Source organism: Olea europaea, unplaced genomic scaffold (assembly GCF_002742605.1).
Source record: "Olea europaea var. sylvestris unplaced genomic scaffold, O_europaea_v1 scaffold4924, whole genome shotgun sequence".
NCBI lineage: Eukaryota > Viridiplantae > Streptophyta > Magnoliopsida > Lamiales > Oleaceae > Olea > Olea europaea.
This window is the reverse complement of record NW_019263240.1, coordinates 1-14,713: the sequence shown is the minus strand read 5'-3', so window position 1 is coordinate 14,713 and position 14,713 is coordinate 1. Positions and strand designations below refer to the sequence as shown.

The 14,713-nt window shown below is 34.0% G+C and overlaps 1 protein-coding gene across 6 annotated transcripts; it reads right to left on the bottom strand.

Annotated features, from left to right (window-relative positions):
* Nucleotides 1-1,544: 1,544 nt before the first annotated feature.
* LOC111388442 (protein TIFY 4B-like) lies at nucleotides 1,545-14,529 on the bottom strand. 6 transcript variants are annotated; one of them, XR_002701566.1, is made up of 9 exons: nucleotides 14,264-14,529; nucleotides 13,972-14,138; nucleotides 13,695-13,825; nucleotides 5,179-5,269; nucleotides 4,944-5,106; nucleotides 4,458-4,523; nucleotides 2,510-2,570; nucleotides 2,262-2,420; nucleotides 1,545-1,957 (listed from the first exon to the last, which is right to left on the bottom strand). XR_002701566.1 is itself a non-coding variant. In XM_023013144.1 (9 exons), exons 1-9 carry the CDS (start codon nucleotides 14,397-14,399, stop codon nucleotides 1,930-1,932), a joined length of 996 nt encoding a protein of 331 aa, XP_022868912.1. In that variant the 5' UTR covers nucleotides 14,400-14,529; the 3' UTR covers nucleotides 1,545-1,929. The 6 variants fall into 6 exon arrangements, 5 of the variants coding, with proteins under 5 accessions (XP_022868912.1, XP_022868914.1, XP_022868913.1 ...); XM_023013144.1 differs by having other exon boundaries at nucleotides 2,262-2,414; XM_023013146.1 differs by lacking the exon at nucleotides 2,262-2,420.
* Nucleotides 14,530-14,713: the final 184 nt, after the last annotated feature.

Genomic DNA, 14,713 nt, shown 5'->3' with positions numbered 1-14,713 from the left:
CAATTTTGCCCTTATTAAATCCATTCATTTAAATATTATATATTCACGTGAATTTTATATATTCATTCTACTTTAAATAGATTCCTAACACTATAGATTTATACAATTTCTAAAATCATAAACTATTTCAAAACAAATGAATGAAATAAGAACAAAACAGGGGATATTTAAAATGAGATAAAATAATTATCATTGGATTACAAACAATAATCGTTTCTGGCATTTATGATTGGCAAACTCATCATTATATCCGAGACTACATTTTTTTTTTTTGGCCCAAAGAAGGCAATTTTATTATTAAAGCAATCATACAAATGATAACTTTGCTGGATCATCCGTAAGTGGATGTCAAATTTCTATATGAGTAAACTTAGAATAATATTAAAACTTTAAAAAAAAAAAACAAAAGTCAAAAGACAAATTCCAGTTTCCCAAATCCCAATGTCCCCCCCTGGTCCCCCTCCGATCCCACTCCTCCGTTCTTCTCCGGCAACAAGGTGCTGCTCATCGTGTCATTGGACAAAATCAAGACATGTTCTTCCTCCTCAAACACTCACCCCACACCCACAAAAAACCAAAACCCACCACCCTACAGCCACGTCCAAACACAACCTAAAATCATCAGCCACCCGTCATCATTTGATTTTGAAAAAAATGGGGAAAAAAAAAAGAATGAGAAAATGAAGAAGAAGAACAAAAGAACTGTTGGGGTTTGTTGGTAAAACTCAAAACTGAACAGTAGCCAATTGCCAATTATAATTTGCCGTCAGGCAGAATATAATTTTGATGATTTGCGTAGAATTGAAGTAACTAATTTAACAAATAGGTGTGGATTTCATTATTACTTATTTCTATTTAAGTAAATTTATATATGACTTAAAAAATATAGTAAAATTTTATTTTTAAAAGTGGATATACTTATAAAAAGCATGGATGTAGTTAGAGCTACCCTTAAAATTTTATCTATTTAGTTCATGTTTGACAACCATCAAAACGAAACTCTTTTCTCTTTTCTTAAATTCATTTTCAACCACAAATTCTCGCAACAAAGTATCGTACAAATACAAAAAAATTTCCATCATACAAATACAAAAAAAAATTCCTACTTTTTAACCACACAATGTCCAAAAAATCACTTCCCCAAAATCCATTTTCCTTAAAAACTCATTTTTAATGGTTTCCAAACATGAGCTTATTCTGCATTTTGCATGGAGTGCGAATGATTGTGTGTGTTGGAACTCAGCACCACGTCGATTCCCCTTAACTGAACCTAATTCCCTCAAACGAGGCCCACCCGATCGAGTTGCTTGAAGATGCATCAACATCCTGCATCCTTGTTGACCGAGTACATCAATCCAAGAGGATTCCTCCAACATGATAGTGTGGGATGCTTATGAATTTCAATTGGACTTAAATCTTTAAATAAGGACAACTTTACATCGTTCATTCTTGTTAAGTAACTACCATATGAATAAACAGCAAGGGACAGACACGTACAAATTACTCAAACAAGACAAGGATTAATGCTGTAGTGCTCCATCACATATTTATCCAACAACATCAAACTAAGCTTGTTTCCAATAAATATAGGATCAGTTACATGAACGAGTTAAAATATCCTTGCCAATTAATGCAACAAATAAACCAAATGATACTAGTAATCCGAAAGAAGGCAAGAAGCCAAAAATCATTCTCTCATACATCGATTTCAAACGCTAAAACATGGTTATGAGGAATAAAAATAACGACTCTGCTCTTCTCTTCGTTGAACTGAAATAGCAGCAGCCCCTTACTATGGACACAAGTACCTAATGAATTCTCATGAGGCACATCTATGCAGCATCTCATGTTGATTCAGCTGACCATCAAAAATTGAAATGGCTTCATAATCCTCATCATAGTGGGAAACAAACAACCATCATGGCCGCCTCAGCTCATCTTCTCGAGTACATTAAACCTGAAATCAATATTAAAAAATCCATCATTACAATCTCGGGTTCTTTTTTCTTGTGCTTTCAATTAATTCCAGCATGTCACAAATAGAATTAAAATGACAAGCAATATTTTGAACTAGTGTAAAATATAATCATTTTATAAGATGTAGATACTGCGCTGTAAGTTGATATTTTATATTCCAACTTATAGCAAAAAATAACAGACTGTAACATCAACCAACAAATGGCACAAACAGTAGCACTATATGAACCCTTGTTATCATTCTAGCCATATATTAATGATAAGAAAAGTCGACCAAGCCGCACCATGTAGGCGTAGAAGTTGGTCTGATTTGGGGCGGGGAACATGCATCACTTCTCCTTGAGTGCTCATTTGGTATCTGATTACCTACTTCATGGTTAACGTATACTTCCAACCCAGCACACGAGTTCGTTCCTATCTTTCTCTTGCTCTTAAACCTTCATCTAACGGAGATATGAGGAATGAAAGAAAAGCAGCACTTTTCGTGTTTCTTTTCTGTTAGTAACAGAAGGAAGCTTAATGTTTATGGTACCTGTCTTTTCTCTTCTCAAGATATCTTTGAACTGATGCTTTTCTGGCTGATGGACCTTCCGCTGTTTGAAAGATGAAATTACATCAGAATGACATTTGGCAAAGAATACAGGACAATATTCTTGGATCAACTAGATTGTCACTTAGTTCTTTGCTTTTCTTCTTGTCATAGATTACTAATTTTCCTGATAACACGAAGATGATTTTTCCAGCACATACCCATCTTTCAATTTTTCAATCCAATTGTTACACCATACTACACTTGTTAGGTATTGGAAGTACTCTCTTTCGGATTCGGGAAACAACTCTCACCAATTTTTTTCTTTCTTTTTTTATTTTATTTTGGAAGACACTGACAAATTGAGGAAAAAACAACCTACAACACACCGCACCTCCCACCCATCCAAAAAAAAATAGTTAATATTGTAGGAAAATTTCCAAATAAATGTGTTTGAAAAGGAACGAGATCAAATGTAAAAGTAATTGAAACAAGTATAGTTAACTATTGGAAGAGAAATTATTTTCATTATCACAAAATAGTATATATACAAGTAAGAATAAAGAAAGTTTATATTAGTCCATAACTATCTTAGAGAGACTAATTTGGTACATATATATTCCACTATACAAGTCACGTTTACATTCAACTTGTATTATCTAATTGTCCCACACTTGAAAAAGTGTTCAATGACCTATTCATGAGAAACTAATTTACATGCGCTTCACTAATTTCAGCATGCAGATCCACTTGAATGTGTCCCCTACGTGCATGCACATGGGTTTTGTGAGAACAAGACACATTGATTTTGTGCGAGGACTTAGAACTTGCGCATCAAGTCTATAAGACCATGATGGAATGATATGGATTCAACCTAATTAATCAATCCTACAATGCTAGCTAAATCTAATTCTGGTTTTAAAAAAAAAAATTCAATGAGTGAAATAGTATTTTTTTTTTCCTTTCCATTTTTTCCTTTTTTTTTTTTTTTTTTTTTTTTTAATTTTGTTTTTAAAAAAAAAAAAAAAAAAAAAAAAAAAAAAAGGGGATTCCTAAATATATCTGGAAGATTCTTATGAGCATGGAGACTTTTCGGTTGTTCATCATTCAATTGCTTGGGTTTTTTGGAATTAGATTTAATGAATTTTTTTTATTTTTTTTTATTTTTTATTTTTTAATTATAGCAAGCCTATCCACAATTCCCTAATACAAATGAGGCTTCAATTATAATTATTCTGGTCAATCTAGAATCAGAAGTAGAATCCAGGATACGACCAAAATGGCCCATATGAAATCCTAAGTTCTAACAACAGTGGAAAAAATTCTATAATAAAAAAATTTCACGAATATTTCCAAATGGAAGATGATAGTTCGACTAAGTGCTCGTTCGATGTATAACATCAACTTTAACCACACATTTCATGGACCCCGCAACTTTTATCAACTTGTCGACCATACAATTTATGAATTTTTATTAAAATCTGCTAAAACTTTTATCAAAAGCTTTGTCAAACAACCCATAATTTTAAAGTGACGGTCTCTATTTTTGGAGGCCTTTAAATAATTACGATCCTTAGATTGATAGACCAAACGACCGAACAATTGAGATTTAATGTACAAAATTCAATCTTTTGTTAAATAACTCCAATAGTCCAAAGACTTCTAGAATTTCCTTGGGACAAAATCTACCATTCTAATCTTTTTCTTCTTTTTCACTCCGACTACACAGAAAATTGTTGCAAATATTATATTTCTACACATTCTGCAATCAAGAAACACTCAATTCAGTCTTATTGACCTCCTAAGTGCAAGATGCAGTCATATGAATCAAAATCATTTTTGTCATCGTTCTATTTTGGGAAACAGGTCGTCTACAACCTTGTTTGAAAATGAGAATCAAAATCAGTTGGGTGAATCATGCTAAATGCAGACAAAAAATCCAAAACGTCACCAGCGTAATCTTCATGAAGCATGATACTTTCTTCCCCATGCAGTCGAGAGTTGTCACTCATTTTTGCTGTAAAAAAATGTTAAGAAATTTTATTGGGGAACTTGTTTATATAGAAATCAAATTTCAGATAATCAAGGCTCCTCAGGAACTTCCAGCAATTCTAAAGCGCGAGTAACCAATCGAGTTATTTGATAAAAAGTAAGAATACTGTATTTATCTTTCAAACTACTAATGTGATAAAAAGCTTTCAATGTTGACATGAGTGTGTGTGTGTGTGTGTGCGCACGCGTGCATGTGTGTGTGAGAGAGAGAGAGATTTTATGAATTTTTCAACCATTCAGTAATCAAATGATCTTGGTAAGGAAGTTCCAAAGAGAGAGTCTCTTTAGAGGCACAGACAGATTTAACAAATTATAGTTATGAAAAGTATATGTTTGAGGCTCAGAAAGACATGAAAGCCAACAGGGAACTTGAGATTTAAATCACCTGTCTGCAAAGTCGGTGAGAGTACTGCTGCAGAATCAGGGCATACACTGCCACCAATAGCCTGTGAGTGGCATGGCGAAGGTTGCACTGTTACAGTGCCGTCAAATGGTGGTTCCTGAGGACACTGGAGTGGGTTTGCAGCGATGTGCATAATTGCATGTACCTGAAAAACAAGTTAAAGACTGAAACATCGAAATTGCCTCAATATATTTGCAATTCAAAGAAGCTCCAACACCTTATCAGCTGGCACATCATCATACACAGTCACTTCGCCACAATAAAATATTGTCATTTGTCCTCTTGGAATATTTGCTGAACCCACAGTTCTGAGACCATTAAGAAGAACCATCAACTTATGAAAAAGGGAAATAGCAATCTAGAAGAAACATCAGTGTCAAGTATGGCACAAACTTTACGCACTGTATGCATGGTAACTTAAAATAACACTTCTTACATAGGCTCTGTCACGAACTCATAAAAGCCATAGATACAGAAATTAAGGTCAAGCCAATATTAATTCAAATCAAATAATCTGCATACAGCCTTGCACTAGAAGATTACTCAAGCTTAATTGCATCACTTGTAAAATCTCTTAATCTTGATATAAATCTAATTTCTTCAATGACAACAAGATTTAACTTGCACGAGTAAATGAATAAATAATGATAATTACTTATCTGCTGCTGCTAAATGTTTTCATTTATAGTGATTAACTATAAAGACTCTAATGAAATTAAATTTGCACTTTCATGAGATCTTCCTTATTGCCTAGATTAAATATAATAAAATTTTCTAAGAAGCATTAGTTACAGTGTTCTGAGCAGTTACATCACATGCAGTCTCCAGATATTTCTTAGAAAGTACATTCAATAGGGAACATATTGTCTCCCTCATGCAGAAAAGATTCTCTGAAACAGGAACAAATACAAATACTCCAAGGGATCACTAGATAAAAGCATTCTTCAATGAATATGACTCACTTGTTAATCCCCTCCATATGACATAAGCCCCAGTTTGGTCCCCATTTTCTCAAACTCATTTTTCCTCCAAACTCATTTTCAACTACACACATTTCATGGAATCCACAACTTTTATCAACTTTTCAATGACACATTTCATTAAATTTAATCAAAATTCACTAAAAATCTTATTTTATCTAAACCAAACAGGGGTTAAATGTTACTGCTTCACCTTCTTACTGCACTATCACCACCTAGCAAACCCAGCACCATCAACCCCTTTTTTATGGTGCTGTCATCATCCCTACCATCAGCCTCCCTCTTGAAGCATTCTTCACAAGGTTTGCTGACCACCACATCAATGTCTGTTTGGTGTGTGCCGTGAACATATTCACAACGAACACCATAGAATAAGACAATATGAAGATACCAAAGAGCACACAAGCACGGTATTCCACTGCAAATACATGTTAGCATAAAATGCCAACAAAATGGAGCTTAGTTGCAGTAACGCAACACCTAAACTAGCAACTTATTTTTAATCCACGCACAAGAATATCTCTTGGCCAATATACAAATTATGCAAATTAAAACATGGAAACGTCAGTGCACGCCAACATAATCAGGTATGTAACATGATCCCATGATATGGAATGCATTTAATAATCAACAGCACAATATCACTTGGATTGTGACATAGACCCAACAATGTATAGCCAATACTAGATGTTGGGTATTTTAATAAGTGATGCCAAAATAACCCCTAGGCAATGATGAAAAACCGAGGCCCATTTGTCTTCATAAGCTATAAGCCCAGGATTGAAGAATATTATAAATCCACAACACAATTGATGTAACCCAATTCTGTTGGGTATTTAGAGGAAATCAGCCCATCGGGCTAGGTGTTCAATACCAAACTTTGGAGATAATTTGAAATCACATGAGATTTAGATAGTTGCAATGGTTATACTATCCTTGGTAACCATTTTCAGTGTTCTTGAAGTCTATCTAGCCGCTTCTTTCTTGGAAATCTATTTTTCCTTTGCCTATAAATTGGAGTCTCTTGGCCTCACTTTCTACACAACAAAACCGGCCTCTTCTTTATGCATTTCTGAAACCTAGCTTCTTCCTTTGTGTGCTTCTCCCTATGATTGCAAAAGAAACCTAGTTTCTGCCTTTGTGTGCCTCTGTCTCTCTGACTACAAAAGTCTCCAATTGGTGTTTCCTTTGTGGTGTTGATTGAACTTTTCTGAGCCGAAACAAAAGGGGAATTTATTGTTCTTCAGTTTTTTTCCTTTTTCATTTTGATTTCAAGTTAATTCCATAACTAACATTGTTGATTTGTTCAATTGTAGGAGGAATTAGCATCAACATTTGGTATCAGAGCGAGGTGGGGGTGGAATTTCTGGCCAAAATCAGACCCGAAATCAAAGCAAAACCAGCTAAATCGCGTTTCTTCAAAAAGGGCCGAACCGAAAATTGCAAATTCCAGCCAAACCATTGATCTAGAAGAAAATCTGAGCACATATTTGAGCTCTGCAGGTGGAGGCGCCTCTTACAAGACGGTACGTGATTCTGGCAATGACTGGCGACCTGTAACAACGTGTGGAGGGGAATTCCGACAAGCTTCTTTCAGGTAGTTTGCTTATTTCGATCTCCTGAATGCACTGATATAATTTGTCTTCCGTTTCAGGTTACAAAGAAAAAATTGGACGATTTTGCCCTTGATGGGTCGACAGTCACAATTGCCATATATATTTACTGAATTACTTTAGGCCAAAATCGCGACCCTAAAGCAGTAAATTCGCATCTCTCGTAGTTTACGGACTCAGATAGGTCCGCTCTCGTAAATTGATTGAAACTTTTACATTATCGCACCAGCAGATTATCGTGTGGGATAATCATTAGGATTGGGAGTTGTCATTATTTGGCAACCATTACTTGTTGGTAGAACCTAAGATTACTTGCCATTCTCTGTCATCTTTAGATTTATTTGTTGTACGTTGTTGTGTTATTTAATCTCATATTATTTTAAACTTATACCCAGACTCCTATTCTAGTTTCTTCCCTTGATCTGAGAACGTGATTCTCTCGAAATCCTGGGGTTCTGGAATAGCGTATTATTGTGAAAGCATAGAAATCTTGTTACTCCGTATAATCTATGTGACCTGTGCCTTTTACATATATGAATTTGTGTTCTGTGCACATTTTGGGTGAAAAGTCGACATATCACTTTGAGTTGGGTATCTTTAATGGTCAAGGAGATTTTTCAATTTGACAACAAAAAATAAATGGTATTCTTGTTCAACAAAAAGTTTCTAAAGATATTGATTACTCTTTTCCTACAAACCTGACTACTGAAGAAATTTTTTTTGGATGAATTGACATATACTTCTATCATTTTACATTTGTCTGATGTTAAATTAAAATCAGCTCAAGAATTGTGGGAAAATTGGAAGAGCTTTATGTGTCTAAATCCACTCTAAGCAAATATTTTCTACTTGAAAGTTTTTCAGCTTCAACATCAATTCTTCAAAAGATTTGGATGACAATTTGGATGTCTTCAATAAACTTGTGCAAGATATCACTAATTGTGGTGAGAAAGTCTTTGAAGAATATAAGGCAATCATTTTGTTAAATGTTATTCCTGACACTTATAGAGAAGTTGAAAATGCTATTAAACACCGGAGAGATACTTTTAACATCTAAAATTGTCATGGACTTGTTAAGAAGTAAAAATATGGAAATGCGACCCAAAAGAGTCGAGAGAAAAAGTGACGAGGTTCATATGATGATAGGTAGGTCTTAGCCTAGGACTCATGATAACCAAAGTGGATACGCATCTGATAGTAAAAAGAAAAGTAGAAGTCTATCTAGGTCAAAAAGTAAATTTAAAAGTAGAAAATGCTATAGGTACGGTAAAACTCGACATTTCATTAAAGATTGTTATGTTGAGAAAAACAAACAAAAAGAAAAGATTCACGATGAGGCAAATGTTATTACTTCTGATGAATGCTGTGAAGTTTATATGTTATTAAAATCTGAACCTACTGAAATAAATCTGACTGTGAAATCACATTTACATGAATTGATACTTGATTCTGGTTCATGATTTCATGTTTCATCACATAAAACCTAGTTTGAAAATTTGCAAGAATCTGAAAGTGGTCATGCTATTTTTGTGCAATAATCATGCATATAAAATTGCTGGAATTGGTGATATCACGTTAAAATTTAACACTAGTTATGTGTTTAAATTACATGGAGTCAGATATATTTCTAAAATGACTAGGAATCTTATTTCAGTAGGAGCATTAGAAATCGATGGTTTTTCTGGTAAAATTGGAAACATGTTAAAAATGATTAAGAATGCTCTTGTCACATGTAAACGTATTAAAAGAAACGGTATTTATGTGACTGCTGCTGAAATTATTAAACATTCATCTTCCTCTATAAATTTGACCAACAAAGATGATACACACAAGTGGCACAATAGATTAGCTCACATAAGTATTAAAAGACTTAAATTACTAAATGATAAAAGTGTATTTGAAAAAGACTGTGTTTAATATGCCCTTTTGTGATCATTGTGTCCTTGGAAAACATCATAAGTCATCTTTTTCATCTGGCATGCACAAAACTACTAAAGTTTTGGAATATATTCATACTGATTTATAGGGGCCTGCTACTAATCTTACAATGGGTGGTAATAAATATTTTTTGTCCATAATTGATGATTGTTCTCGTCGGATGTGGGTTTATCTGTTAAAGGATAAAACTAAAACCTTTAAAAATTTCAAGATATGAAAATTGCAAGTTGAAACTCAAACTGGCAAAAAGAAAAAATACCTAAGAACTGATAATAGCCTAGAATTTTGTATTAAAGATTTTGATGATATGTGTGAAGAATGTGGAATTAGTAGACATAAACTGTTTCTTATACACCTCAACAAAACAGGGTGGCTGAACGTATGAATCGTACTTTACTTGACAAAGTTAGATGTATGATGTTGAGTTCCGATATTTCTAAATCTTTTTGAGGTGGAACTGTTATGATTGTGATGCAACACCAATGAGACAATTAATTGAGAAATAAAACAGATCTATAGGGAGAGGGAATTAAAGAGAAGAATAAGGGAATTAAGGGGGGAAAGAAGAAGAATTTAACAGAAGAGGGTAGAATAAGGGGAGGGATACGCCATAAGTCACCAAAATAATTATTCATTCATCATCAACTGAAAATTACAATGCAAAATAGGTTTAAATAGTAAAGCAACCCTAACGAGCTTGGGCCCGAACCTATACAAGTCCAAATTTAAATAATAGTCCAAGAAAATAAATAAAGCTTAAATAAAATAAGTAAACGTCGTCTGATGTCCTCATCAGATTGCGTATTATCTGATTAATTTGACACCTTCTACTGCATTAAATGGTGATACTCCACATGAAAAATGGTATGGTAAATGTGCTAACTATATTATGTTAAAAACTTTTGGATGTGCTGCTTTCTCTCATCAAAATGAGGGAAAATTAGAACCTAGAGCTAAGAAATGTGTTTTTTTAGGATACCCTGAAGGAGTTAAAGGGTATAGGCTTTGGGACAGAAGTTAAACTAGAGTTAAGATCATCATTAGTCGTGATATTATATTTAATGAGTCTAAAATCACAAGTTAACAACTTGAGAGAAAAACAGCTAGAAAACACTGGTGACGAATCTCAAGTGGATTTAAGGTCTTTAAGTGTTCAAAACCCCCACCACCTTAACTGAGGTAGAGCATCAAATCTTGAATTAGAAGATAATCAGAGTAAAAATATTGGGAGATACGAGGTTATAGATGAATATCAAGGAGAGCAAAATCCTTTATCTGATTACCAGTTAGCTAAAGACAAAGTTAGAAGAACATACATGGTGCCTAAAAGGTTAGAGTCTGATTTTAAACTTGCTTATGCTACTTATGAAGAACTAGTTAATAGGGAACCAAATACGTATGAAGAAGCCTTGAGGAGTGAACAATCTGACAATTGGGTGAAAACAATAAAAGAAGAGATAAATTCCCTCAATAAGAATCAGACATGGGAATTAGTTCCAAGACCTAAAGATAGGTCTATTATTGGGTGAAAATGGGTTTTTAGAATTTAAGGAGGGAATTACCAAAGGAGAAGCTTTAAAGTTTAAGGTTAGACTTGTGGCCAAAGGTTACACGCAAAAGGAAGGGGTAGATTATAATGAAATCTTTTCTCCAGTTGTTATGTATATCACAATTAGGACTATGATTGCATTAGTTGCGCATTTTAATTGGGAACTTAAACAACTTGATGTTAAAATTGCTTTTCTGCATGGGAAACTCGATGAAAAGATTTTTATGGATCAACCTAAAGGTTTTGAAAATAAACAAAAACCTAATCATATGTGTTTTCTTAAACGCTCTATGTATAGTCTAAAATAATCTCCTAGACAATTGCACAAATGTTTTGATTCGTTTGCTCAAAAAGTTGGTTTTAAAAGAAGTGAATTTGATCATTGCTTATACTATTGAGGTAATGCAAATATAATTGTACGTTTTTGTTGCTATACGTAGATGATATGGTTTTGATTGGTGCCAACTTGAAATTGTTAAATGATATAAAAACTATTTTGAGTAATGAATTTGATATGAAAGACCTAGGTAATAAATCTTAGGCATGGAAATTTAAAGAAATACGTCTAATTCATTTTTATTTTTTCATCAGTCTCCATATATCATGAAAATTTTGAACAAATTTGGCATAAATGAATGCAAACCTGTTACATTGCCTTTAGCTAATCATTTTGTATTATCTAAAGAACAATCACCTGCTAATGAAGAGGAACAGGAATATATGAAAATGATTCCATATACAAATGTCATTGGTTCTGTGATGTATCTAATGGTGTGTACTAGACCTAACTTAGCCTTTGCTGTTAGTACACTTAATAGGTATATGTCTAACCCTAGTCCCAAACATTGGGAAGCATTAAAATGGCTGTTTAGATATTTGAAAAGAACATGCAATACTAGCTTGATATATAAGTTTAGTACTGAAGGAGTAAAATTGAAAGGTTCTAATTATGCCGGTGACAAAGATAATAACAAATCTACANGCTTGATATATAAGTTTAGTACTGAAGGAGTAAAATTGAAAGGTTCTAATTATGCCGGTGACAAAGATAATAACAAATCTACATTTTCTCACATGTTTACTTTGTGTAATTCATGTGTTAGCTGGAAATCACAACTTCAGCATGTTGTTGCATTATTCACTAATGAATTAGAATATATTACTGCTACCAAAGCTTTTAAAAAATCTTTGTGATTTAAAGATGTATTAAATGAACTTGGTGTTTTTAATGACAATGTGACAATATATTCTGATAGTCAATCTGCTATTCATCTATGCAAAAATCCTGTCTTTCATGAATGTACTAAACATATAGATGTTAGACTGCATTTCATTAGAGACATGGTTTCTCAAGAACTGGTAAAACTTGAGAAAGTCCTTTCAGAATATAATCCTGCAGCCATAGGAACTAAAGTGCTCCCATTGGTAAAGTTTAGAAGCTACCTTGATCTTCTAAACATTTGTACAAACTTGTAAGTCTCTTTCCTTAAGTTATTTGTTATCTTATCTAACTCGCAGGTTAATTTAGGTTCAAGGTGGAGGTTGTTGGATATTTTAGTGAGTGATGCCCAAATAACCCTTACGCAATAATAGAAAACAAGGCCCATTTGTCTTCATAGGCTATAAGCCCAAGATTGAAAAATATTATAAATCCACACAATGTGTTGGGTATTTAGAGAAAATCAACCCATTGGGCCAGATGCTCAATATCCAACTTTGGAGATAATTTGAAATCACGTGAGATTTAAATGGTTGCAATGATTATACTATCCTTATCCTTGATAACCATTTTTAGTTTTCTTGAAGTCTATCTAGCGGATTCTTTCTAGAAATCTTTTTTTCCTTTGTGCATTTCTGAAACCTAGCTTCTACCTTTGTGTGCTTCTCCCTGTGATTGCAAAAGAAACTCAATTTCTGCCTTTGTGTGCCTCTGTCTCTGTAATTGAAAAAGTCTCCAATTGGTGTTGCCTTTGTGGTGTTGGATTGAACTTTTCTGAGTTGAATCAAAAGGGGAATTTATTGTTCATCAATTTTTTTCCTTTTTCATTTTGATTTCAAGTTAACTCCATAACTAACATTGTTCATTTGTTCAATTGTAGGTGGAATTAGCATCAACACTAGATGTGTACAGAATACATCATAGACAAGGAAAGGTAATTCGTGACAAATATATTTTTACCCTTGTTCTCACATAAATGAAATATTTGGAATCTAAAAGCTTCCAGGCATGCATCTAATCATTTGTGTTCACTTAAAGGCAGCTATGCTTCCTAAATTCAGGAAAATGGACAAGTGAAATAAGTCAGCAATATTGTGGAGCAGTTCCATTGATGAATCACTATACAAGACACACCAAAAATGCTAAACAAAAATCCAAAGAACAGTGTTGATTTATCTTCAGCTGATAAGAAAATCTTAAAAGATATATAAATATCGGATGAAAATTAAACTGCAGAAAAAAAAACAAATTCTTATGTTTGATTGTATCCAACATGATCTACACTCTACAAGGCAAAAAAGTCAACTCTCAACAAGAGTAACTGGTACATGGAGTACATTATTAACTAATAACCAATTAAAATAAATTATTAATATATTAAGATAATTGAGTATGTGCTTATAATTGACTAAAGAGTGAAAAACAAAAAATCACCTAGGAGGAGCAGATTCACTGTTGGCGGCAACCAAGCCCCCAGACAGATCACCAGAAGAATCAGGTTTCCCCAGATCCTTTCCCAGGAATAGCAGCTTCTCTTCTGCTGATTCAAGTGTTCCCTCAGAAACCTATATTTATATAATCAATGTGATAACTAACTAGTAAATATATAGGTAATTCAACAGTGTCACTAATTTCAAGGCAGAACCTGCAAAGAATCTTTTATTCCTTTTATAATGTTAACAACCATAACAAAAAAAATAAAAATACTCACGCGCTGAGGATTATCATCGTCCTCATTACTAGCATTATTAGGACGGGGAATGTAGAGCTTTTTGCGAGGCTCAGCTTCAGCATCTGACGTCGTCGTTTCAAGTAGCCTCTTGAGCATTATCACTTGCTGAATCGCCTGCGATTTGTTCCATGACGGCCTCCTCATCCCTACACCCAAACAAATTCCTAGTCAAAACATATAACATCAAGCATCTCCTAAATTATTTTCTTTTCTGCAATTTAACCTTCATTCTACGCTTAAATTATGGTCTAGTGTCAACTATAAGCATTACCTTTCTCCTTGAGGTAACGGCGGCAGTCCTCGCGGGTAATCAGAGAAATGTCATCTTCTGTGAGCTGCTGGAGCGGCTTATCGAGAGGTGACTTGGGGATAGTGTCTTCCGACAACATGGCGACGGATTCCGGCATCAATTGACCCAATTGTGGTAAGATCGAGGATTTAGATTGAAGATTGTTAAAAATTGGGGATTTTTGTTGTCGATTATTGCTGAGTTAGCTAGAGTAACAGTGGAGGAGTGGGCTGTCAGTGTTTTTTGGACGTAAGTCCGCGTCCGTGGAACCAGACTGGAACCCCAGGTCGCCACGTAGTTGTCCTGTCATTTTTTACTATCCTGTCCCCAAACTATTTTACAATTACGGTAGTACCACTCAACTGTTTATTTTTGGATAATAAAATCATAAAAGAACAGGGCGATTTTTCTAAATGACCTGCCACTATTCAT